Genomic DNA, 23,724 nt, shown 5'->3' with positions numbered 1-23,724 from the left:
TGTGTCTCCCAGGCCTGGGTATTGCTCTCCTGGCTTTAGCCAATTTCTATTGTCTTAACATTCAACTTTTATTTATACAAATGTTTTTATGTTTTCTGGCAAAATGCATTTTACACCTTGAACAGGTTCTTAACAATTAAAATATTTCTAACTTACGCGGATCACCCTTTTGGTATTTTTAGAAGGAAAACACTCGAACTTTTTGGATGATATGTTGACTAATTATGCGATAGGCTCAGCAATTAACAATAAATAATGCCTCAATTTCAGATTGGTGTTTGATCAAATTTTATCAACATTCCCTATAACTCCAGAAGAATATAAAACATGAGCTCGAGATCTTGAGCTGTCTGGGTAAGAGGGAAAGACGGAATAGAAATAGAAATAGACTGTGAAATGGAGGTACAGAATTATAGTTTTATTTATTCTGGCTGACAGGCAAGCTTGTCTACAGAAAACGCTTCCCTGAACTTGATCAATAAATTGAACTCAATGAAGAGTCAAGTCAGGATCAAATGAATCTATAGGGTCTGTGATCCTAATGACCTGTGAAGTCCTTGCTGTGAAAAATTCTATCCGTCCAACACACCTCCATTACGTAAACTGATATATATTGATCCAAGCACTTAACACAAAGCTTTATCGACACCAGTCGAATATTGTAAGGCGACCGAAAACAATTGACGCCAAGGACAGGTATTTGAAAACCCAGTAACAAGCGATAGAATCTAGATTATTGTCGATTTGTGTGGAACTTCCTTCACGCGCCCGAGTGAAACCTTTTCAAAGTGATATAAAGCAGTTAATTCAATTAATAATCGAGTGTCAAATAATGTCACTAGCCACGACGCGATAGCGCATGGTCATTTTGTCTTCCACCTAATAAGAACTCAAGACTAGTTCCTCGTCATTGGTGAGACATTATCGTCTGCCGATGTAATCGATCGTATATGACGCCAATTAAGTTGGAATTAATTAGCAGCGGCTGTAGTTATGCAACTGGGTTGTCAAGACTTAAATATTTAATTTTAGCTGTAAAACAATATATTTATCTGTGCTTCACGATGTTTATTCGATCAATTAGGCAGAATTCGACCGCAGTCTCAATACAATCGGTCTGGGGAGGTGTTAAAAAGTGCATTTGGGGGTTAACCAAAGCCGCCTGTAACTGGTTAAGAGTAGATGTCACCATGACAACAACCCGACTTTCAACAAAAATATATATTTAACAGAGAATATAAAATCATTCTCCTAATAAAAGTAGTGACAACAACGAAATAGTTGATTGAAAATAGCATACTCCTTTTAAAAACCCTACCTGTTATACAACGAACAATAGTCAACCAAAACCATATTTAGCGAGTCTCGAAAACAATTTGAGAGCAATTTGCGTTTAATTGGCCTGTTTGATTGCCAGTGCTATAAAAATAAACGAAAAATTAAAGATTAACCGCCAATTTCAGTTTTATATTCGCAAATATAAACAAATAAAACTAATTTTAGAAAGATCCCCCAGTCAGAAATTAAAGTTTACAAGATAGATATTGCGAGATTGTTAGATAAACATCTTGCAAATATGACTGTAAAAGGAAACTATGACTTTTACGGTTTATCACACATCCAAGCCACAAAAGATCTACCAGATAGAGACTGTTGTTGATGTACATTATTTTTCGCTCTGGGCTCAAATTTGGGCAGCAAATTTTTATGGGGCTTCAAATACAGGAACGAATAAAAGGAAATTCAATTTATATCATGGGAAACAGTAAACAAATTCCCCATCGCAAAGTACGGAAGATCCGAACAATAAACTTTAATAAACAAGGCGAACAAAATTGAAAGACGTGTGAAAAATGTATCGTAAAGGAATAAAAATCAGTTACGCTGAAAAACATATTCCTCAAATTGTGGCAGTGATGGCTTGCCGACTAATAAAAATGTTGATAATTAACAACTCGTTAGTCAACTGCGTGTAATAGCGAAAAATAAAAGTGTTATCGAGGCAGTCATAGCGGATAATCAACTAATTTACCCGAGATGTACAGTATTGTTCATTTTAACCTTACCTAACTTAGACAATTTAACAAATTGATCGCAGGGTTACGTCTAAATAATATTTAACTGGTCGCCAACAAAAAACAGTGGTTAATGAATAAATTGAAAAACGCCCGATTCTGGTGAATTTAGAACACTTCAATTAAATTAAACTTAAATTCAACTCAAAACTTTCAAATATTAGGGGTTTCTCCCCGCTTCAAGATTATAACAATGAGTCAGACAATTAGGCCTATCAAGATTAGAGGTTCTAAATTACCGAAACACATTGTACATTTTATAATGACGCTAATCAAGATTGTACGTGTATTTTAAACATCTATGATATCCATTTGGAAAAAGTTACTTGAGACCCGTATTAAAAATGTGACTGGAAGCTGATAGTTCCCACAGATAAAATGAGTTATTCGTATCCCCATAAAACCGATAAAAACGAGATGGGCCCTAGGAAGATCCGACTCTTGGAAGAACCAACTGCTGGGAAGAGAACATCATCCGGCTGGCTCTCCCGTTCCTCGGATGGTGGAGGAAGGTTCAGAGCAGGGCACCTCCATGTGGCTTAATAAAGATAACTCTTTTCGCCGCGCCCCGCTCTTCATTGAAACCCCCTCGAGTGGCTCTCTGACGCAGAGCTAAAGCAGCCCGACCAGCCAGTCAGCCAGTCAACCAGCCATCCGACCATCCAGCCATCCAGCCATCCAGCCAGCCGGCCAATCAAACCAGATAAAACCGAATTTAATTCGATTAAGGGGGTTTATTCGCTCGCTCTGGCCCGACTGCTGGCTTGACTTGACTTGGCCGATAGTAAAGATGTTACGAGAGTGTCTAAGTTTAGTGCGCGAGTGATTGTGAATGAGCGAGGAGAGTCGGAGAATTGTTATGAATTGGGTAAACAAACGAAACGAGGTAATAGCCGCAATCGCAAACGAATCGTGTCCCCAGAACAAGTGTTAAGGTGCTAAATTCTTTTTTCATGCGACAAAATGGTGTTAAATCAAGTGGCAAAGCCTTAGCTTGGCCGATCAGACGATGGTCCTTCCATCGATGACCCCAAAACGGACTCCATGTTTATTCATCAAGCTGCCAAGCGAATAATTTCAATCTGTAATGCGAGTCAAATGTTATTCAAATGTAATCCCTTTCAAGTAATCCCTTTCATTTAAATAAGCACACCATTGAAAAGGAACGTTTTGGGTATCTGCATTTTAAGCTTTTATTTGAATGAGAGTTATGTATTATCTGATTAAGAGTGTCAAAATAAACATCTTAGAAATTAACTTCAGATTCTTCAGATGCGGAATGATGGCTATAATAAGAATGAGCTTGCTAATCTCGTTACGCTATTAATACAGGTTTCAATCTGACTTGATTCGCATTGTTTTGGTGATTTCGTGCTTGAAGTGTAACAATACAAACAAGCAGATAAATATACAAATTTACGTTCGTTTATTTGTTTTCTATTTTTGTTTACTCAAGTAAGATCAAACTCATCTGGTTTTATTATATACGAAAAGGATTTTCACTCTTTCTCAACGGTTATTTATTTATACTTCAGATAAGTATTTATTAAACATATACATACGCACATTATTTGAACAAGCAAGCTCGCGACATCCTAGTACTATTGTGATCTAGGAACAACAACCTAAGCTGTGGTGGCTGTAGATTTTGCTGAAAAAGTGTACTAACTTTCACGCTTTAAGCGGGCTTACTTTATTACTTAAATAATTTTTCAAAGTATTAATCTATCTAGATAGAGTTGAAGTATCAATGATTTATTATCTGGAAATTAAACAGGAATTTATAGCTCAGCGAAAAGGAATGTTTAAGTACACCGAAACAAATATTCACAAATAAGCAACTATTGTTACATTAATTATAAACTTTTTAGCAATGAATTAATTCTAAACTATTGACGTCGCATTTAATTAATACTTTCCAAAGTATTAAATTGAAACTAATCGGGTAAAAATTATATCAGAAGTTAAAATTTTAGACTCTTTAGTTTATATATAAAAAATGAGGAGTATAGACTTACCAATAGTCCGTCTAGACTTTTAATACTCGCTCTGAAATTTTAACCAGTATAACCTTTAACTTAACTTTTCTTTTTATTTTGTGCAAATTGTTCAGAATAATAATAACGATTACATATCGAAGCAAATGAAGATTTGAATTTTTTAAATTAGTTTAATATTTATTTTTTATTTTTGTTCAGATTAATAGCTCAATCAACAATTAACATTTGGTTCAAAATAAAATGTAGAGTAACATAAAAGCTCTTTGTTTTAACCGCGCAATATGCACCCCTTCCAATATCACGTATACGCACGTTAGCGGTATCCCATAGTCCGGACTGCGCTGCTCCTGGCCACCGTTATTCACCGTTCCGCAGCGCCTTCCTCGGCGCTCCGCGAAGAGAGCGCCCGTGGTGAGTTGCACGAACACTTGTTGAGAACTCACCACGCGCGCTGCCTGGGTACTGTGGTGCTTTCGTAGCGAAGCCAGGCGCCGCCAAATCCGAGGCAGCGGAAGCAGCGGAGCAGCAGAGAAGCGGAGCGGAGCAGCTGACTGGCGCAAAAAGCCATAATAATCAAGCGGTAAACACTTGACAACGCTCAAACACCGTGCGACAGTCGGCGCGATAAGTTGAAATCGCCGCCACGGATAAATCATCCGCGAAGTTCAAAAATATATAGAAGTACCCGAAACCGAATCAAAACCCGAAAACCCAAACTAGCCCGAAGTGCTCGGTGCTTTCGAAATATTCGGACAATCGGCGTTGAGGGTTAAACGCAGTCGGTCGAAGAAGACCGCCTCCTTTCGGTTCGGACACCGCGCTCCTTGTGATATCATCCCCGCCCAGTTGGGTGCGCTTTTCCTTATCCTGCCGTGTGTGTACAATGCCAGTGTGCTCAGTGCGCTAACTTCCCCAAGGTGCCCGTGCAATCGACAAGAAACCCTGTCCAGTAGCCAGTGGACAATAGAGAGCAAGGACTCCCCAAACCGCATCATGGCCGATCGCTTCCAGATCTCAAAGGTGAACGGCACCGCGAACGCCGGGTACGATGGCGAGGCGGGGTCGACTCCCTCCGACCTGCCGGACGCATCCCACCCGCATGCCCCGTCCAGCCACGAGAACCACCTGCAGCCCAAGGCTCCAGGCGAAAGCGGCGAGAACCGCCGGAGCTCGCGCCTGTCCTTCCGCGGATTCGGACACTTCCTGCGGAAATCGGACGCCGAGCGCAAATTCAGTCTCGCCCAGCTGACGAAGTAAGTTAAGTTCAAATTTCACGCATTCCCTAGCAGAGTTAATAACGATTGGTTGGAAAGTGTGTCCATGCAGGGAAAAAAGCACCCAACAGTTGGTATTAATCAACAATGTGAAAATAACTTTCGTTATTATAAATAAATATTTATATACATTCTAAGGCAATTAATACAAGCTCTAATTCGGTTTTATTTTATAATTGAAAGAGCGGTCTCCTTGCTAAATTATCAAAGATTTTAAAAAAATTTGTTATAATACATTTGTGCTGTTGATATTGGCAGTTGGCGGTTTAAAACGGATACCAAAGTGTGGTCGTGTTTTTGCATTTTTTTTCTGAGCAAATATGACGAAGCTCAATGAAAAATAAAATAAATTTACTTTTCATTTTAATATTTTTACAACTGCTTAGGAACGATTTATATTTATATTTAAAACCCAAAAGACGTTGTTTATCTATATTTTTTGTTTTATTTTATTCCTTTGAATAACACATTTTAAAATAATTATTTCAAAATGGTCAAAGCCTTTCTTACCTTAAAGTACTATAAAACATACTAATGTATTTGGGTTTTTATGTTTTCGATTTAAATGCAATATTTAGCTATTTATTTAGCTATTAGAAAACAAACCTGTTAGACAATAGTATTCTTTTCCGTTTTCCCAGCAATGCGGTGGTCGAAAAATGAATTTCAGTGGCGGCCGCCGTTAATTTGGATTCTAAAGGCATTCGATTATAATCCTCCCAACTCGTTGAATTTTTGATAATTGCTCGACCAGTGTGATTTATTCGCGAAGATAAGCTTCGCTGCGATTGAGCAGATGCCTTTTAGGTGCTTGAGACTTACTATTTCCACTCATTACAGCGCACGTGGGGTCTGAACTCGCGCCTAAAACAATTTAGAAATAATACAACAATTAATTAGAGTTTTCCCCAAGCAAATTAATCATTAAAGTTGCGCTCCGTAATGAGTTTCAATTGAGCTGCCGACACATGTTTAAACTTGGTCCGCTTCTGTTTGTTGTGCACCTCGGAAAAATAATAAATGTTGTTTGCACTGGCATCGGTAGGGCCAGAAACAGACAAAAACGCGTCACAATGGTCTGATAAATTAAAAAGTGAAACGGAAAAATTCCGTTTGTATAGCCAGTGTGAAGGTTGCAGTATGCCAATTTATTGTAATCACGTTTGGCACATAAACTCAAAAAATGACAGCAGATTGAAAGGCTTATCAAGAGCAACATCGTCCAAAACTGGAGTAGTGTGTCACTGCCAGTGTCGATGTGTATCTCACTTTCACTAAGGTGATCGCAGTGCTTAATTTTAGCACATCCAAATCGGTGCTAAAGCGATTTAATTGTACGAAATGGGTTCGTACTGGCCGCGCTGAGTTAATGATACAATCAAATGGGCATTGAATGTGACAAAACTAAAAACTTATTTTCATAGAACTCGTTTCAGTGGGTTTATAAACAAGTAGTCAACATAAAACCGATGACTTAAGAAGTCATAGATCAGTGACAAATTAAATTGGTTACGGATTAATTAGAATTTTCACTGTTGGTTGTTCTTTTTATTATTTTGACACATGACTGTTGGCTGTAGTTGAACTAACGATCGCCACCCAGACCCGCGAAAGCTTCGCGAATAAATTTTTACAATTGCTCCACTTTCGATGTATCATAAGCACATGCTCGAATTAAATTCAATTAAAGGCTGCCAAAGATCTGTCCGAAAAATGTAAAGCCTCCAGTTTTGTTGGTGCAAATAGAGACAGCCGATGATTTGTTTTCTCGGAAAATTTACACACGGCAGGCGAGTTACATCAGCCTCCGCATGAATAATAAACACACTGACAGAAACGCAAGCCGTAAAAGTCACTTCGGTTCTCAAAGTCGCCTGTTTTTGGCACAAGGATCGGAAAATTCGATCAACTCGCACTCCCCAAATTCCGGAGCTGTCGGTCTGGGCTCTCGCCGGAGGATGAGCGTGTCAACAAATAAATTGCGAGCGCCAATGAGTTCAATTGATCGATGCCTCCCGAACTCTCGACTCCAATTGTACAACCAACTCAGACTAGCTGATTCCCAACGAAACCGGCCAGCAATCAATGCCCATCGACTGGGACTCCACATACATGCTTATGTGCTGGGGGATATGTATTTGGACCCATGTTTACACGCCGTCCATGAGCACATATCCAGAACGTGGAACTGTGTCTGTCTGGCAAATGGAATGGAAATGGAAAATGAAACTAAAGAAAAGCCACAGAGGCCCGCTTCTCTTAGCCAAACGCTTGCAATTTATTTAGTAGCACAATGAAAAACGCCCTCGAGAGATTCATGTTATAATTAATAAACATTCATAAATAATTCTTCAACTGAGCGGCGATCTAAAGGGGATGAGGATCGGAAGGCGAAGGCGTTAAAAATACAAAAAATAAGAAAGTTGGGATTGTTGTTTATGGTGATTTGTTAACGATGCTTTGGAGGAAGAGCCTTGGAGAGAAGAATATTGTCATTCAGAGGGGTCATTAAAAGAGCATCTGCACACACAGGCTTTCATAAATTAATCAAGTTTCACAAAACGGATTGGGTTAGCCAGGGAACCGGGTTAGTGAGTCAGCAGAAAGTTACGCCGGTCTACAAGACACGAAACTTCGATACCGAGAATTAACCGTCTCGCTTAAAAATATTCCCTAAAAACATATTCAAATGGATCAAATTTCATAAGAATTTTAAAACATTTTGAAGCTTGCCACCTTTCAAATATTATTTTTTATATCACAATGTATATTTATATATTTTTTATAATTTAAATACCATACAAAACTTTTCAAATCCCAGTAAAGACAAATAGCAATAAATTACATATTCAAAATGTTTTCGTATCTGTCAGATCTCGATCTCGTGCGATGGCTGCCCCTCCGAAATTGCGTATGAGCATGAGTGTGCTGCAGAATGCATTAAACTGGACCCCCCTTCCGGTCATCGACTGGCTGTCATCTCTGCCCCTTTTGATCCCTTCGGAGCGGCGCCGTTGTCCGCTCGTGGCGCCGTACTGTGCTCGACGATTATTGCCTTCCTCATTCCGGTTCTTTCCTTTTTAAGATTTCAAATTATTTTTTGGCACTGCCTTGGCTGTGGCTGTGCTGCCTCTGCCCGCTTCAGCTGATATTATTGCTTTTGTTTCTGTTTTCGTTGGCGATCGGTAAATATACATCATACCAGAGGGCGGGCACTCTCTCTGGCCAGAAGAATTTTCCGATAAAACTCGATTTTTCTCGATTTCGGCGGGGAACCCCTGACCTTCTGTTCGGCTACCTTTACCACTCGGCTGGCCGATTTTATTGTCTTATTATTTATGTGTATACACAAATAACTTGGTCCTACACTTGGGATCCGCTGGAGAGCCGCGAAGCGTAGTCCGGAGTGGGTACTGTGTTGGGTACTTGCTATGTGGAACTGGGTATTTCTGCTCGGCACGCTGCACGCAACGGTCATGCTGCCCGAGGCGGTGATGGTTCTGCTTCCGTTTCATCAGTACGCAATTTAGCCCGGGCGAAAGTGACTCCTCTAACCGGATGTTTCCTCTTATCCTGTGATTGCAGGGAGAGTCTGCCGCGCCTGGACAACTACCGCATTTCCATGCGCAACCTGAAGCGTCCTTCCATCGGAGAGCTGCAGGGCGAGGCGGTCGATCAGGTGAGTTCCCAGCTGCCTTTTCCCGGTTCGAAACCCGAGTCCATGACGTAAGCGCAACAAGATGCCACAACAGTTTGCATAATCAGTGGGAGCAGGGAACGTCAAGGTTTAGTTTAATGAATCCTGCCATCCCACCATTGCGAGAAGAACACAGTACTCGTATGAGAAATGTGTATTGATTGAAATCATCGCCACACAGGCTGATAAAAATTAGTTCACAACCATGCTTTCGGTACTCAATATGTGTACAGTTTAGAATTTAAAGCGGATTTGTTGTATTTTACGTTTTCGTGTTATAAGTTAAATAAGAAATCAGAAATCTCATCAGCAGAAATCGGGAAAAATGTTCGTAAGCACTAACTTCGCCCTGTGAGTCTTCTGCGGCACCCCAGAATAGGCTATGTAAAGTATCGCCAAGAAGGATTGCCACTTTCAAGTAGCATTTATAGTTACAAATTCAGTGATCAGAAGTTCTAAAACAACTTCGCCGTGAAAACCTTCAGTTGACAAGGTTTGAACCTCAGCTGAGAAATAATCAGTTGTAGGTTTTCCAGAAGCAACACTCCAACTGTTGACTAATCGCTTGGTAGCCTAATGCCACTATGTACTCAACCTTGACCAACAATCGGACAACCATAAGCGCGGAATGCACTTGAAAACGTCGGAAAACATATTTGGAATCATTCCATCAGTGTTCCCTCGGGATTAGTGATAGGCCCAAGTGGCTTTAGAGAACAAGTATTGTTTTGTAGTTTTTGGTGCCAAACTCGGGGATCTGCGACGTGTTCTCAGCGGCATCATCCTTGCAGCGCACTTCAGTCGTTCCCTACTCAGTTCGGAAAACATTTCAAGTACTCGGCAAATAAACAAAGCAGAGCGAAACTACCTAGGAAAACATGAGGAGGAGCAGAAACAGAACCAAAACAAAAAATATGGATTCAGCCAGAAATCGAACATTCCTGCCGACTCTCAAATAGTACTCGCACTTGGCCAGCCCCAAAAACATGCCCATGTGCACATACATATTTATATCTGAATTTCATTAATTCGTTTTCTGATTTATTTACTCGAGCAATTTTCACATTTCCGACGTGCAAATTGTGGGTTTTCCATGACGTCTTCCGGGCATCCCATCGATTGATGTCTAGTGCCAACAGATTTGAGCGATTCTATCGCGATGACGTTGTGGCCACTTAAGATAAGCAGCCAGTACCCCAGTCGAGGTCGCCCACTTTCCCCAACCAGCCTTCTCGAAACCCACCTCCACGCGGGCTTATCGCTCGGGGAGAACAGTGGAGGGCGGAGGGTCCACGGGGCTCCCAGTGTTACGGTTTTTATGTTTATCGCCGGAGTAATAAATTTTATGCGTCTTTAGCGAACCCGCGTCTGGTGGTCCGGTGGTCAAGCAGTTTTTCCGCGAATGGCCTCTCCCCTCATATTTTCTGTATGGTTTAATTAATTCACTTTGCCCGGCTTCTGCGGGCCACCACGGCGTATGATAGATATCGTAAAAATTGCATTACAAGCCAGCAACGGCTCATTAGGGGAATTCCCATTCCAAGACGGCACCTAAAATATAGAAAAGAGCCTTCCGTTTTGCACTCAACAATAATGGTTCTAAAATTAGAAAATAAACACGCAAAACCGTCTTTGTTTCTGAAATTCTGGTTTCTGTTGTAGCCAAAACTATTTTCTAAGTTCTAAAGCAGAAATTTACTCAATACTTGTCATTAGCGTCTCCTAAAACTATTTCACGGAACTAGAATGATTTTGTTTTTGTTACTGAAGAGAAGAATATAGGCAGACTAAATATTGTGGTGCATTAGAAATTCAACAGTTATAAAACTGGTTCCATTTGAATAAGGGCGGTGTTTGGGGTTTGGTTTTTGTTTCAGATATCGTTTTACATTTTGGAAGATGTGCTGCTTTCTGCAGAACCAGTTCTTACATCGAGAACACATTCTTGATCATGTTCTTCAAGGGGGGTATCCACACAATCGGCCAAGTGTCAGATCAATTATTTATTAGCATATCAAAAAAGACATTGAATATATGTTTTCACAAATTGCCATTAAAAAATTAAATATTAGTTCTTATAAAATTAAAAATAATAAGTACTTGCGGATTTAAGTACAGCAACAGTGTGCCAAATTTCAGAATGATTGGTACATTAGATTTTGAAGGACAGTGTTTACCGACCTCAAAAACGATACTTTTCAGGAGGTTTAAAGTTTCGGACGCTAGAACACCGGCCGGAACCGCCCTTCGTGCAAATGGTCATATCTTTTTCAATTTTTGTCTGACTGACATGAAATTTCAACACAATAATCTTGAATGTTGTACATTGAAAAAACAGCGAACAAAAAGTACTAGCCCCAAGCAAAATAAGTGTTCCTTTAACTTCTTCCGAGGAACTGTATGAAGATTATTGAATTGAATTGAATTGAATTGAGTTTTCTGCGTTGATTTTGTCTCTGCCTACGTACGCCGCTTGTCAAAACTATACTATTACCCTCGGGAGTCCAGAGCTTGGAAGAAAACAGTCTTCCCTCACTCCTGCACAACTTATGCTCCCTCCCTCGCCTCGGTGCTAAGTGGATTTTTCCGCATCCATCCATGGCCCATAATGCGCAAGGCGATATCGATGACAGCGCCGAAGCCAAATTAATTGTCAACAAGATGCAGCCATGCATCTGCCCTGGGCCGGGCCACATGGACATTGTTTCAAGGAGCAGCGGCCAGGACTCGCAGTGCCTTTTCAGCGCGGGTAAACAGCTCCCTACAGTGAACGCCATACCCATATGTGCGACTGAGGGTGGCTATAATGCAGCACAAGTGTGTCGTGTCATTAAAACTGACAGCATGGCCCGCAGATGTTGCTGGAGCTGTTGCCATTGACGTTAGTTGATTCGTTGCTTATCGTAAACAGGGTTCCAGGGCGTTGGATGGCAGTGGATGTGGCGTGGAGGTGCTCGTGGTGCCTGTGGTGCCGTGCCGCATTAAAGCCGATCGAATCCGCTCCAGAGCCGCTGGGTGCTCAAGTGCACGAGTGTTGAACCTGTCAGGGCTGCTGACAGGACGTCATTTTGATAAACGCTCGTGCTGAGCAATAGATTATGCCTCACTTTCAATCAATTAGGCTGACAGGCAGCCCACTCGAGATGTGGCGGACACCCCGAAAACATTACCAGTTCCTGGCAGTTTAAAACGCCTGCCATCGAGCCCCTCAACAGCAGTAATTTGTCAAATCAAATGGCAATATCGGACAATATCATCAACATCTTTCGCCGCACAACGCGGCGTATGAGCGATCCGCCCGAGCACTGTTTACATCATCGAGAGGGCAGCCTGTGGCGCGTTTGCCATTTCAGATTCCTTTTGTATTGCACTTGTAATTACGATTCCAATTTACAATTCTAGCCAAAGAGCTGGCCGCTATTTTTATACCATTTTATCGATTTCCTAATGCAAAGACTTGCTGGAAAATCTTTGTTTACCGCACTGCCATTGCCCCGAACAAGCCATTAAATTATTGGCGCATATAACAATATGTTTACCCCATTTGTGTTGCATTTCTGATACTTACCCACCATTGTTCGAACGGCCGAGGGCGCGGCCCCTCGTGAAAATCTCTCTTTAATGATGCAAATGCATTTTCCCATATTTATTGGATAACTCATTTGGCCTTATCGATTTTCTGCGCATTTTCTTAGTTGCCTCAAAATTTCCAGTTGAAGCTGCCCGAGCCTGCCATAAACGGTGTCTTAAAGCCCTATAAAGCCTCTCTTCATAATCAGCCGCCGTAGTGGCCGCAGACTTACTTTTCATGGGGCTAATAATAATTTCGTGCCGAGTGAATTCATTTTCGGCTATTTATGGATATGGCGATTATAACCTTTAGGCATCCCCACTTTAGGCCCATATCTATCATCCATATTTTGGCTCCCCTTTGTCTATTAACCGGACTCGAATCACTGCCACAAGCCAGCCAAGAAAGTGGCTTATCCCGGTTTGCCCTCACTTCCCCATGTCATAAGGCACAAATACCAATTTCAATTCGAATTTCGGGTGCGAAAATTTTCCACGCATCGAGCACAGCACAAAGACAACTTGAACGGGAAACAACCGCAGAGCCAAATGCGTATTTCGCTAAATGAAATGGACAAAGGAAGGAAGCGCCAGAGGGTCGCACTACCGAGACCTCAAGCCCCCCAGTCCTCCCCCAAATAGCCCCTGCGTTGGAGGACACACGGAGAGAAAGGGCCCTCGAGTAATCAAAGCATTACTTTAATCGTTGATATTATGAGTGGCACTAAGAAAGCCTTTCATTCTCACCTCTCTGACCACTAGATGTGAAGTAGTTCTGACCATATTTCCAAACCATTCTTAAAACTTAATACAGCTGTGGAAGCATTCCAGTGCCTTGGCTGGTACTTAAAGTTTACCACTCAGAGGGCAATTTTATGAAAGTGTATAGATGGATATGTTGGCGTCTGTCTGAGCTGGCGTCCGCTCGAAGCCGCCAAAAACGTGTAAACAATCAACATTAACCACCCACCGCGGAGACTAACTAACCAGCATTGCGTATACGCAGCGTGTGCGGCTCGCGCTCTGGGGTTGTGTGCCCGAACTCGCCCCTGTGAATCGACGTCGTCCTGCCCAACCCTGCCAGCGCCACCGCCACATCCCACTTGCCACATGCCACGTGAGGCCCTTCCAATTGGAGGCGCTTTAAAAACATTCAATTATGTGGGCAAACAATGAAGTAAACGAGCCTCATTTCAGCGGTGCTACAAATGGCAAAACAATAACCGGCAGGGGCAAGGGAGCAATGTCTTGTGTAAATCTATTAAGTTATCACAATTACAAAAAATTGCTCTGCCCAGCTTTGATCAGTGCCAGTGGAACTTTTTAGGGCGATCTAATTGCCAGCCGTAAATTACCGCATGTGATAAGTAAATACGCTTTGGGAGAAACATGTTTCCTTCTTGGGCTCGAAAGCGTGCGACTTCCTTGCAGTTCACAAAAACAGAATTTAATTAAAAATGTTTTGGTTTCGCCAAGTGGAATTTGGTTTTCCTTTCAATGGTCATTCCAATAGTGAGAGAGGATTGATTGAGTGGATCAAAAATGTTATTAGTTTCTGCAAGCTTTGTAGGGGTTACAGCTTGAGAGGAGCTGTAAAGAACTACTACGTTTTAGATCCACAGTATATTTCAGAGTCGAATTAATATTTCTGATAATGTGTTCAACTCCATAGTCCTTATAAACGGAATTACCTTGAGATTTGTCATCCTTGGATTTGTACTAGCAATATCTATCTTCGGATCGTTCTACTTAAAAATGTTTTGATTACAGCATGGATAATTTCAATACTAACTCAATATAGTAAGCCGTATGACACAGTAACTTAGATAAACAAATGTGTTGGTTTCCCCAGCGAATTCCTCAGGTAGTATCATGACATCTCAACTAATAACAGCACTGTTGGGTTTAATTGACGCATTACTGTCTTTATTTGCCGCCTTGCTACCCTACTGAACAAGCCCTAGCTCCGAACAAAGCCAGTTCGTTCAGGTTTATTGAAAATGGTTAAGTTCGCGGCAGCTTCACTTCGGTTCAGCTTTTATTTGAACATTTCTATGTTTCGAGTTTAGTGCTGTTATAAAAACGAACTTTTATTAGAATGGAAAGCAATACGAAGCTCCCCATAATCTGGTTGTTGCTCTGCCTTTGCCGTGGTGGTGTTGCTTTTGTTTGGCTGGCGTCGACGGGTCGTTAATTGAATACGAGTACTAAATTGCACACATGTCGTATGAGTAATTCAGAATAAAGTCCCGCTGAAACAGCTGTTGGAGCAGCCCCAGGCTCACCGAAATGCTGAAGCCAGTTCGATGAAATATTTAACATACTTTCGATTAAACCACGCTCGTCGAGATCCCATTATCAGGCAAATAATGATGGCCGAAATTAGCGGTCTGGTGATGGCCTCTATTTGTGTGCACAGCGTATTAGCGGGGTGGTAGATTAATAAAGCGTCATAGTTACCGTAGATCAGTGCATTGGCTCGTTTAAGCGTTTACGATTAGCAATATGCTACCTGTTATGGTTTTAAGTAATTAAAAATGGACAGCGCGGCTAAGCAATCCGTTCCTCGTTCCAGAGCATCACTATCCCCGAACCCGAACCGGAAACCACTGGCGGGCAAATCAAGCTGGGGTGGATTGTGGGCGTCCTGATACCATGTCTCCTCAACATCTGGGGCGTCATGCTCTTCCTGCGCCTCAGCTGGGTGGTGGCCGAGTCCGGCATCTTGCAGTCGCTGATTATAATTACGATCTCCGCGGTGGTCTGCGTCATCACGACGCTCTCGCTGTCAGCCATTAGCACCAACGGCGAGGTCAAGGGTGGCGGGGTCTACTTCATCATATCCCGTTCGCTGGGGCCCGAGTTCGGGGCGTCGGTGGGCGTGGTGTTCGCCTTTGCCAACGCCGTTTCGGCCTCAATGAACACCATCGGCTTCTGCGAATCGCTAAATGTTTTACTGAGTGAGTATCAATTAATTTCAGCGGGGATTAGGTTGGTTACCCCCGACTTGTAAAGTAAAAGCGAACCCCAACTAGTATTTATAATTCATCAACCATTTTTCAGAGAACAACAATCTGAAGATTGTCGACAACGGCATCAATGACATCCGCATCGTTGGATCGGTGGTTGTTCTGGTACTCATCCTGATCTGCTGCGTGGGCATGGAGTGGGAGACGAAGGCGCAGAACTTCCTGATCGTCACCATTGTCCTGGCCATCTTCAATTTCCTGATCGGGGCTGCCATTGGACCACAGGGGAATGAGGAGAACATTTCAAGGGGCTTCGTGGGCTTCTCATGTGAGTTGAATATGGTTAAAAAAGTAACTGCTCTACGAGGGAGGACATCTTTCAGGGGACACCTTTAAGGAGAACTTCGGCTCGGACTATCGCTATGCGGAGGGCGTGAACCACGACTTCTTCAGTGTGTTCGCCATCTTCTTCCCCAGCGTCACGGGCATTCAGGCAGGGGCGAATATCTGCGGAGATCTCAAGGATGCCGGGTCAGCCATTCCAAAGGGAACCTTCTGGTCGCTGCTCATCTCCATGACTTCCTATGCCATCTTCGTTCTCTTTGCCGGCGGAGCTGCTGTGAGGGACGCCTCCGGCAACCCGGCGGACCTGATCAACGGCACCATTGTCGCCTCGGAACTGCCCTGCATGGCCACTGGCAACTGCACCTGGGGACTCTTCAATTCCTACGAGATGATGCAGGAGATGTCTCTGTGGGGTCCGCTGATCTACGCCGGCTGCTTCGCGGCTACGCTGAGTACGGCTCTGACAAACCTCCTGTCCGTTCCCAGACTGGTGCAGGCCCTGGGCATTGACCAGATATACCCGGGCCTTATCTTCTTCTCGAAGCCCTATGGAAAGCATGGAGAACCCTACCGCGGCTACGTGCTCACCTTCATCATCACCACCGGCTTCCTGCTGATCGGAGAGCTCAACCTTATCGCTCCCCTGATCTCAACCTTCTACCTGGCCTCCTACGCCCTTATCAACTTCTGCACATTCCACGCGGCCTTTGTGAAGCCATTGGGATGGCGACCCACCTTCAAGTACTATAACGCCTGGCTGAGTCTCTTCGGGTTCGCCATGTGCGTGGCCATCATGTTCCTGATCAACTACGTGGCGGCCATCATCACCTTCGGCATCATCTTCGCCCTGTACCTGGTGGTCATGTACCGCAAGCCGGAGGCCAACTGGGGATCAACCACGCAGGCGCAGCAGTACAAGGCCGCCTTGATGGCCGTGCACCGGCTGCAGAACGTCTCGGACCACGTCAAGAACTACCATCCGCAGGTGCTGGTGCTCTCCGGCGATCCGAAGACAAGGCCTCCACTGGTGGACTTCGGCTATCTGCTGACCAAGAACAACTCCCTGATGTTCGTGGCCAATATTATTCCGGTATGTAGATGGGAATGAATACTTGCAACTATTTAACGAATATTACCTAAAATGAGGAGGGAACCAAGAAGCTAATATTCAAATAAGTCTTTTAAAAGTCTAAAGAAAATGTAATATTCCACAGGATCATATTAAATTTGATCGTAAAGAGATTAAGTTAACTTTAAATAGTAATTCAAAATCAAAACAGCCATATAGATTTTCTCATCATTATTCGCACTTTTCAGGTGAGAGTGGGCTACAAGAACCGTCAGCACTTGGTTAAGGATGGACAAAAGTATCTAGATGCTCGCAAGATAAAGGCCTTCTACAATGTAATCGATGGGTTCAGTCTGGAGGACGGAATTAATGCTTTGACCAAGTCCACCGGCTTCGGCAAGATGTCGCCGAACATAGTGCTGGTGGGCTACAAACCGGACTGGAATCGCTGTCGCAAGGAGGAGGTGGAGAGTTACTTTTCCATTTTGTAGTATGTTTTGTAGGAAACCACTCATTGTAGAGCATAGATCTCACCATTTCTATCTTGCCCACAGCAACGCCTTCTCGCAGCGCATGGGCGTGGCCCTGCTCCGCCTGCCCAACGGATTGGACTTCTCGGAGCTGAGTTCCGAGGTCACTCTGCCGGCCAACGGAATGGGTCATCTGCATACCGCCAATGCCCAGGGATTCACCAACGAGCTGATGCCGGCTGCCAATGCCGCCTCCGAGCTGCTGCACATTGACTCCAACCTCAACCTGGCCGGCATGGACAGTCCCAACTCCTCGTTCACAATGCCGCAGCCCGCGCCGATGCCCAACATGCAGCGCAGCTCCCGCAGCTACAAGGTGACCAACTCTGACGAGCCCGCTGTGACGTACCACACCAAGGGCGGATCGGACATTCCCCAGAACCTCCTGGACGCCATGACCATATTTACGCGTAAACAGCCCAAGGGCACGATCGATGTCTTCTGGTTGTACGACGACGGAGGTAAGTGGCAAATTGTATTCCCTCCATGTGCCCGATCTAATTCTCTAACCATCTGAAATGCAGGACTCACCATTCTCCTGCCGTATATCATCTCCATGCGATCCCACTGGCAGAATTGCAAGCTGAGGGTGTTCACCATGTGCCACGGCAAGGATGAGGAACAGGAAGAAAAGAGGTAAGAGCTGGTAACAATTTCAAATCAATCCCTAAAACCTGGCTAATATAAGCTTGAAGAATTCAAATTGTCGCTACCTTGCAAGAGATGTTCATAAGATATCAAATTGTTTTTTTTAACTTGTCATACAAAAAAAATTTATGTGGTTAATGATTGTTCAAAATGACTTTTTTTTAAATAATATTGTAAGTATTCAATTTTGACATCGCAGACACATACCTTTATCCATAGTTTAATCCCTATTGACTTTGAAAGTTAACTATTTATTTTTCCAACCCACAGCATGGCCAGCTTGCTGACCAAGTTCCGCATCAAGTACTCGGAGCTCATCATGCTCAAGGGCGTATCCGAGCAGCCGCGCGCCGACACACTCCTGAAGCACAAGCGGTTGATCGAGCCCTTCCGCCGGGGAGCCAGGAACGAGTTCGGCATCACGGACGAAGAGCTGCAGAGCATGGCCGAGAAGACGAATCGTCAGCTGCGCATCCATGAGCTGGTGGTCAAGCACTCCTCGAACGCCTCTCTGGTCGTCATGTCTCTGCCCATGCCGCGCAAGGTGAGCAGTTTGGCGGTGACTCCCTAAAGCTGTCCAATGACACATCCGTCTTTTTCAGGAGGCCATCTCGGCACCGCTGTACATGTCCTGGCTGGAGATGCTCACCTCGGACATGAAGTGTCCGGTGGCATTGGCCCGCGGCAACCAGACGCCCGTTCTGACGCTCTACTCCTAGACTAGCCTCGCTTCCAGTTCTAGTACAACTTAGTATTATTAGCGTTTAGGTGTTCCGCCCAGTTCCCTGTAGAATCGAGCTCATCCCTGGAGTTGGCGTTGCGACCGCAGCCCAATTGAAATTGAATTCCAGAGCCCAGACTCTAGTTCCAAGAGACTCACACTACTTACTCTTGTATGTGAACGAACTCCTGAACGCTTGACGATAGTCCCTAGAGAAGTTTTGTGTGAAACAGTTCCTATCAGGTTTCCAAACGGATCCAGATCGACATGTTTCGAACAATCGTGAGTTCTGTTTCACAAACAATAGCTTTAAGTTAATTACGAACTATTCTGAATAAAAGAAAACCATTAAATTACACTGGGTGCCGTTGTTTAATTTAAACAAGGACATTTTATTCAGCAAACACTGTATTTGAATAATCGGATCCATGACATCCGTATAAAATGGTGGATGGGTAATGAACCTTTAATTAGGTAGTGCTAGTAGTAAGCGCGTCGAGGATTGTTCTGAAATGAATTTATTATCATCCATATTCCATTCTTTGGAATATTAACCTACCAAAGGGTTTGGACGAAAACGATACGCCAACATCATTCGCTTTCTGTAGGCGTCGTATTCATTGTCGCAGTCCTCCGGCTGGGCAGCGCTGCTCACCCCTAGTCCTTGGTTCCCATCGCGTTGCGGGGCCCTGTGTAACTCAATTATTAAAATAGTTATAAAATAAAAGTAGCAACTCACTTGTTCACAGGATCCACAATTCCTGCTCCATCCTGTCCCAGGCCTTGTCCCTCCTTCCAACCGAGTTTCTGTAGCATTTGGAAGCCAATATTGTCCTCTTTCAGTTTGTACTCCTTGTAGTCGCTGAGATCGGGCTGCCGGTTGTTCTTCTTCGCCTCGTACTGCTCCATGAACTTTTTAAGCTCCTCGGGTGGCAAGAAGTCGCCAATGTGATGCTTGCCCTCACTTTGCTTGGTCAGGGCGTTGGCCCACAGCGACGTGGCCTCCATTTCAGCCGTGCGCAACTTGTGTTCCCACGTTCCGCCCTCAATGTCCTCGTCCGAGTCGTATTCGTACTTGAATTTCCCGCCGCGAGCCAGGCGATCGATCTCCTGACGCTTGCGCATCATATCCTGATACAGCAAGTTCACTTTGTAGTGCTCCTCACATTGCTTCCACTGCTCTTCGCTCAGCTGGGTGGATCCGTAGTTAAGGCGAGCATACTGCAGGAGAGCAGGATCCGTGCGGGTGATGCTGCTTAGCATAGGTTTGTTTTGGTTACCAAAGTTTCCTGAAGTACCTAAAAGACATAGTGCGAGTTACCGTCATCTGCTAACTGATTTTATTAACTTAATTACTGATCACTTTTGGGCTTTAATACCACGGAAAAGATATTATTTCCATTTGTCCAATTTTTATTACCGCGTATAGGTGGTGCCAAGTGGAATTGCAAATAACCAATTTGCCTGATGCAAATGTTTGAGGACAATTAACCAAAATGGAGTTAGAGACTAACTAATTAAAGCTAGAAACTAAAATAATGAATTATCGATTTAACAAAATATAATATAGTGACAGTAATTTCCATTTAGTTATCAGATTGCAAATATTTCAAAACTCACTTGAGGTGGGCAACTGTTGCTCCTTCTCGCCCCAACGGCTTTTGCGCTCCCGCTTCCGTCGCTGCCTCTGCGATTCCTTATCTTCCTGATCGTCAAGGTCATCACCGTCCACTGCTCCACCGGCGGTGGCCGCCTCTTCCCGCTCACGCCTCTCCTCGTCGCTCAGCTCGTTGCGGCACTCGATGCGGCGCTTGATGTTGTCACGGTTGCGGTCCATCATGCCTCTCATGTACTCATCGTCCGAGTCAAAGTCGGCACTGATGGCCGACTCCGGATCGTACTTGTCGGCCGCAGAGTTGCTGTGCTGCTCCTCGTGGTGTGGCTGAGCTTCTTGCTCCTTGGGCTGAGGCTGCTGGTCCCGGTTTAGCTGCTGATGCTCCCGCTCCCGTTGCCGTTCAACGCGCTGGCGTTCGTAGTCAAGGAGTTGGGAGCGATAGCTTCGATACTGCTCGCAGCTCTTATCATAAAGAAACCTATTATCGAATTCAAAAGAAGTGAAACGTACAATGAAAAGTGCTCGACGCTAGTCACGTGTACAAAGACATTATATGAGTAACTGTTTGAGGCGCCCCATTAGCGGCATATTTTGAGATCTTAGTTGGCATCCGCCGGCTGGCTCCTCCAGATAATAGACGACGATCGAGGAACGACGGATCTCTGAGCGTTCGACGAGTCCAAGCGACTGCTCTGGCTAATTCTCACTATTCCCCTCTAAGTTTAGTTCGTTTGGTCGTTAAATCCTCATGGATAACGTTTAAAGCTTAAACGTATTTTCAGTACTATAAAATCAATCACATCAACTGGAGTTACTTTCGAACTTTTTATAATTATAATATTCTTAAAATATACAATTGAAAAAATATTACACGAAAACAAAACCAAATCGCGATGCTTTTAAACAAAACGGAAGGAATAGTTTTCAAGAAAAGGAAGTAATTTGATTAACCTGATTGGACGGCATGCCACTTTTGGCAGCGGGAGAGATTTCTGTCTAGTGACATTGCAAAGATCCAGGGTTTTTTAAATATTCCTTACTAACAGTCACAGTACGAGTATTTAAAAAATGTAACGAGCAAATAATATTTGAATTATGTGTGAAAAGGGCCGGTCTGAAACGCAAAACATTTCTAATTAAAACTCGGAAATATGTGCAAATAAAGTGCCAACTAAAATCCCTAAGCTGTTCACCCCTCACAATCCCATGTCCTTAGACCGCCCCTTGGGTACCAGTGTCAGTCCCAGTTAAAACATGTTTAGGTCATTTACCACAAGGCCGGATGCAACTCGCTTCTATGCAAACGAATTTTATCTTCATAATCTTCACCATTTTCTGCGACCAGTGCGATTAGGTTTTCTAAGCACGTTGGCAATTGTATGCACGTTTCTGAAAAAACTACATAAATTGCTTTAAAATCGTGCTCAACGATCAAAGTTCTTTACAAATTGAATGGGTAGGGATTTGAGAGTGGGTAAGGATGAGGGATAGATGTTCGGTATGGGTGGGGCATGGCAAGTGATAGAACAGAAAGGGCATCGAAGTATGCTTGGCGTATGTTACACACCTTGAGGAGTAGCTGCAGGCTGGGGCGGCTGTGGAGGAACAACCTGTGGCAGATGTGGCGGAGGTTGTTGTTGCTCCATCTCCTCCATCACAGGTGGCGGCGGTGGCGGTGGGTGAGGGTTGACTGACATTGTCATGTGCTCTGGCAGAAGACCAAGCTGCTCCGCCGAATGTCCTCCAATTGTGGGCATCTGTATAGCCTCCAGATTTATTTGTGGCTTGGGTATTGCATTTAAGTCAAACTCCTTTGGCGCCGGTATGGCATTTAGCTGCATGGCCTCCACTGGCGACGGTCCAAGTTGCATGTAAATCTGACCCATGTTGGCCAGCGCGATGGGCAGCTGAGGGGGCGGCGGAGGTGGAGGAGGAGCAACTGCCGCAGGGTGTAGGTGCAGTGGCAGGTGGCCGTGGAAAAAGGCAGCTGGTAGCTGCATTTGCGGTGGTCCCTGTTGCAAAAGCGTGGGATTGAAGGCAAACGGAGGAGGCGGTGGGGGCTGCACTGCCTGAACGGGAAGCCCGAAATTCAGGTGAGTTGGAGCCGTGCTTGTCACAGTAATGGATGTGGCCATGGCTGCTGCCGAGCTAATGGCGATGGCTGCCTCCAGCTGGGGACTGCTATTCTCGGCGGTGTCAGATTCCAGGGTACTGTTCTCCTCAGCACTGCAAGACAATAAGAATTAGGCACCCTATCAAATGTTCTTTAGAAAACACCAACCTGGGAATTGGAACAGGAGGAACGAGTAAGGGCTGCGGAGGCTTCTCATGCTTTTCGAGTATTTTTTTAAAGTTCTCCAGAAAGGAACCATCGTTGCAGAAGGTGTTCTTCACTTTCGGTGGCGGCTGTTCTACACTGGGTTGTGGCAGCTGCTGGCGCTTCTGGCCAAATGTGATCTTTCCCGTCTTGCCGGTGAAGCTGTTCAGCGTCTTGGGGGGCACAGCGTCTTCAGACTTTCCTTTACTGACTGTGGCCTCGAGGTGACCCGCGTCTGTGCCATTGTCCTCTTCGCCGGCGGTAAGGGGGGTCTCTTGGACTGCAATGTTCTGGTGTTGGGCTTCCTCCTCCTCCTGCTCCTCATTGCTAGTCACTTTTACCGCAGGCGTCTCAGTTTTCAGTTGCGCCGCCAAGTTTTGCGCCGCGGCCACCGCCTTTGCCAGCTGCGCCGTCTTCTGCTTCTCGAGGATCTCCTGCCGCTTTTTGGCTATGATCTCCTCCTGCTTCGTCATCTGAGCGAAGCGGTCCACTCGGTGATTGCGCTGTGACATAATTCCCTATGCCTCGGATTCTGTTTAATTCTAAAATTTTCTTCTCCAGCTACGCAACAATGTTACCAGCTTATGTAAGTTGAAAATAACCAAGCGTTTTACAATTCGCCAGTGTTGACAACATTCCACAAAAACACACCAGCAATGCCTCAAAAATATACCAAATTGTCAAGTCAATCTAATAAATAATCAGGCTGTTCCCTAAACTGTTAAATTGCTACATTTTTTAATTTTGGTCAGCTGTTAATACAAAACTCAATTAAGCTGCCATACAAAATCAACTTTTAGAATTTTCAGCAATGCAAAACCTTTGGGGCTGTTGAATATTTTGTTCAATTGCTGAAAACCAGAGTTGTCAGTGATCTCGACTAAAAGCAAGAGG

At 44.1% G+C, this 23,724-nt stretch overlaps 2 protein-coding genes across 3 annotated transcripts; one reads left to right on the top strand and one right to left on the bottom strand.

Moving 5' to 3' along the window:
- Positions 1 to 4,587: 4,587 nt before the first annotated feature.
- On the top strand, positions 4,588 to 19,256 carry LOC108023811 (bumetanide-sensitive sodium-(potassium)-chloride cotransporter). The gene is made up of 10 exons (XM_017093455.3): positions 4,588 to 5,328; positions 8,935 to 9,028; positions 15,192 to 15,576; positions 15,680 to 15,913; positions 15,969 to 17,020; positions 17,248 to 17,489; positions 17,554 to 17,990; positions 18,054 to 18,165; positions 18,448 to 18,721; positions 18,780 to 19,256. Exons 1-10 carry the CDS (start codon positions 5,069 to 5,071, stop codon positions 18,894 to 18,896), a joined length of 3,207 nt encoding a protein of 1,068 aa, XP_016948944.1. The 5' UTR covers positions 4,588 to 5,068; the 3' UTR covers positions 18,897 to 19,256.
- Positions 19,252 to 23,443, bottom strand: LOC108023812 (uncharacterized). Of its 2 annotated transcripts, XM_017093457.3 has the most exons (7): positions 22,795 to 23,439; positions 22,081 to 22,739; positions 21,785 to 21,911; positions 20,519 to 20,991; positions 19,638 to 20,196; positions 19,458 to 19,587; positions 19,252 to 19,405 (listed from the first exon to the last, which is right to left on the bottom strand). In XM_017093457.3, the coding sequence occupies exons 1-7, from the start codon at positions 23,340 to 23,342 to the stop codon at positions 19,379 to 19,381; spliced, it is 2,523 nt and encodes an 840-aa protein (XP_016948946.1). In that variant the 5' UTR covers positions 23,343 to 23,439; the 3' UTR covers positions 19,252 to 19,378. The 2 variants fall into 2 exon arrangements, with proteins under 2 accessions (XP_016948946.1, XP_016948947.1); XM_017093458.3 differs by lacking the exons at positions 19,252 to 19,405; positions 19,458 to 19,587; positions 19,638 to 20,196; positions 21,785 to 21,911 and having other exon boundaries at positions 20,743 to 20,991; positions 22,795 to 23,443.
- Between the last annotated feature and the right edge of the window lie 281 nt (positions 23,444 to 23,724).

The sequence above is a fragment of the Drosophila biarmipes genome, chromosome 3R (assembly GCF_025231255.1).
Source record: "Drosophila biarmipes strain raj3 chromosome 3R, RU_DBia_V1.1, whole genome shotgun sequence".
NCBI classification, from domain to species: domain Eukaryota; kingdom Metazoa; phylum Arthropoda; class Insecta; order Diptera; family Drosophilidae; genus Drosophila; species Drosophila biarmipes.
This window is presented reverse-complemented; position numbering and strand designations above follow the sequence as displayed.

Bases quoted from the DNA above. Each gene is read 5' to 3' on its own strand.
- LOC108023811 (XM_017093455.3), top strand. From the start codon at position 5,069: ATGGCCGATCGCTTCCAGATCTCAAAGGTGAACGGCACCGCGAACGCC. The intron at 15,577-15,679 runs GTGAGTATCAAT...ACCATTTTTCAG, and splicing joins ATCGCTAAATGTTTTACTGA to AGAACAACAATCTGAAGATT. The intron at 15,914-15,968 runs GTGAGTTGAATA...GACATCTTTCAG, and splicing joins GGGCTTCGTGGGCTTCTCAT to GGGACACCTTTAAGGAGAAC.
- LOC108023812 (XM_017093457.3), bottom strand. From the start codon at position 23,342: ATGTCACAGCGCAATCACCGAGTGGACCGCTTCGCTCAGATGACGAAG. The intron at 21,912-22,080 runs GTGTGTAACATA...CAATTTATGTAG, and splicing joins GCCTGCAGCTACTCCTCAAG to TTTTTTCAGAAACGTGCATA. The intron at 19,406-19,457 runs GTAGGTTAATAT...AATTCATTTCAG, and splicing joins GTTTTCGTCCAAACCCTTTG to AACAATCCTCGACGCGCTTA.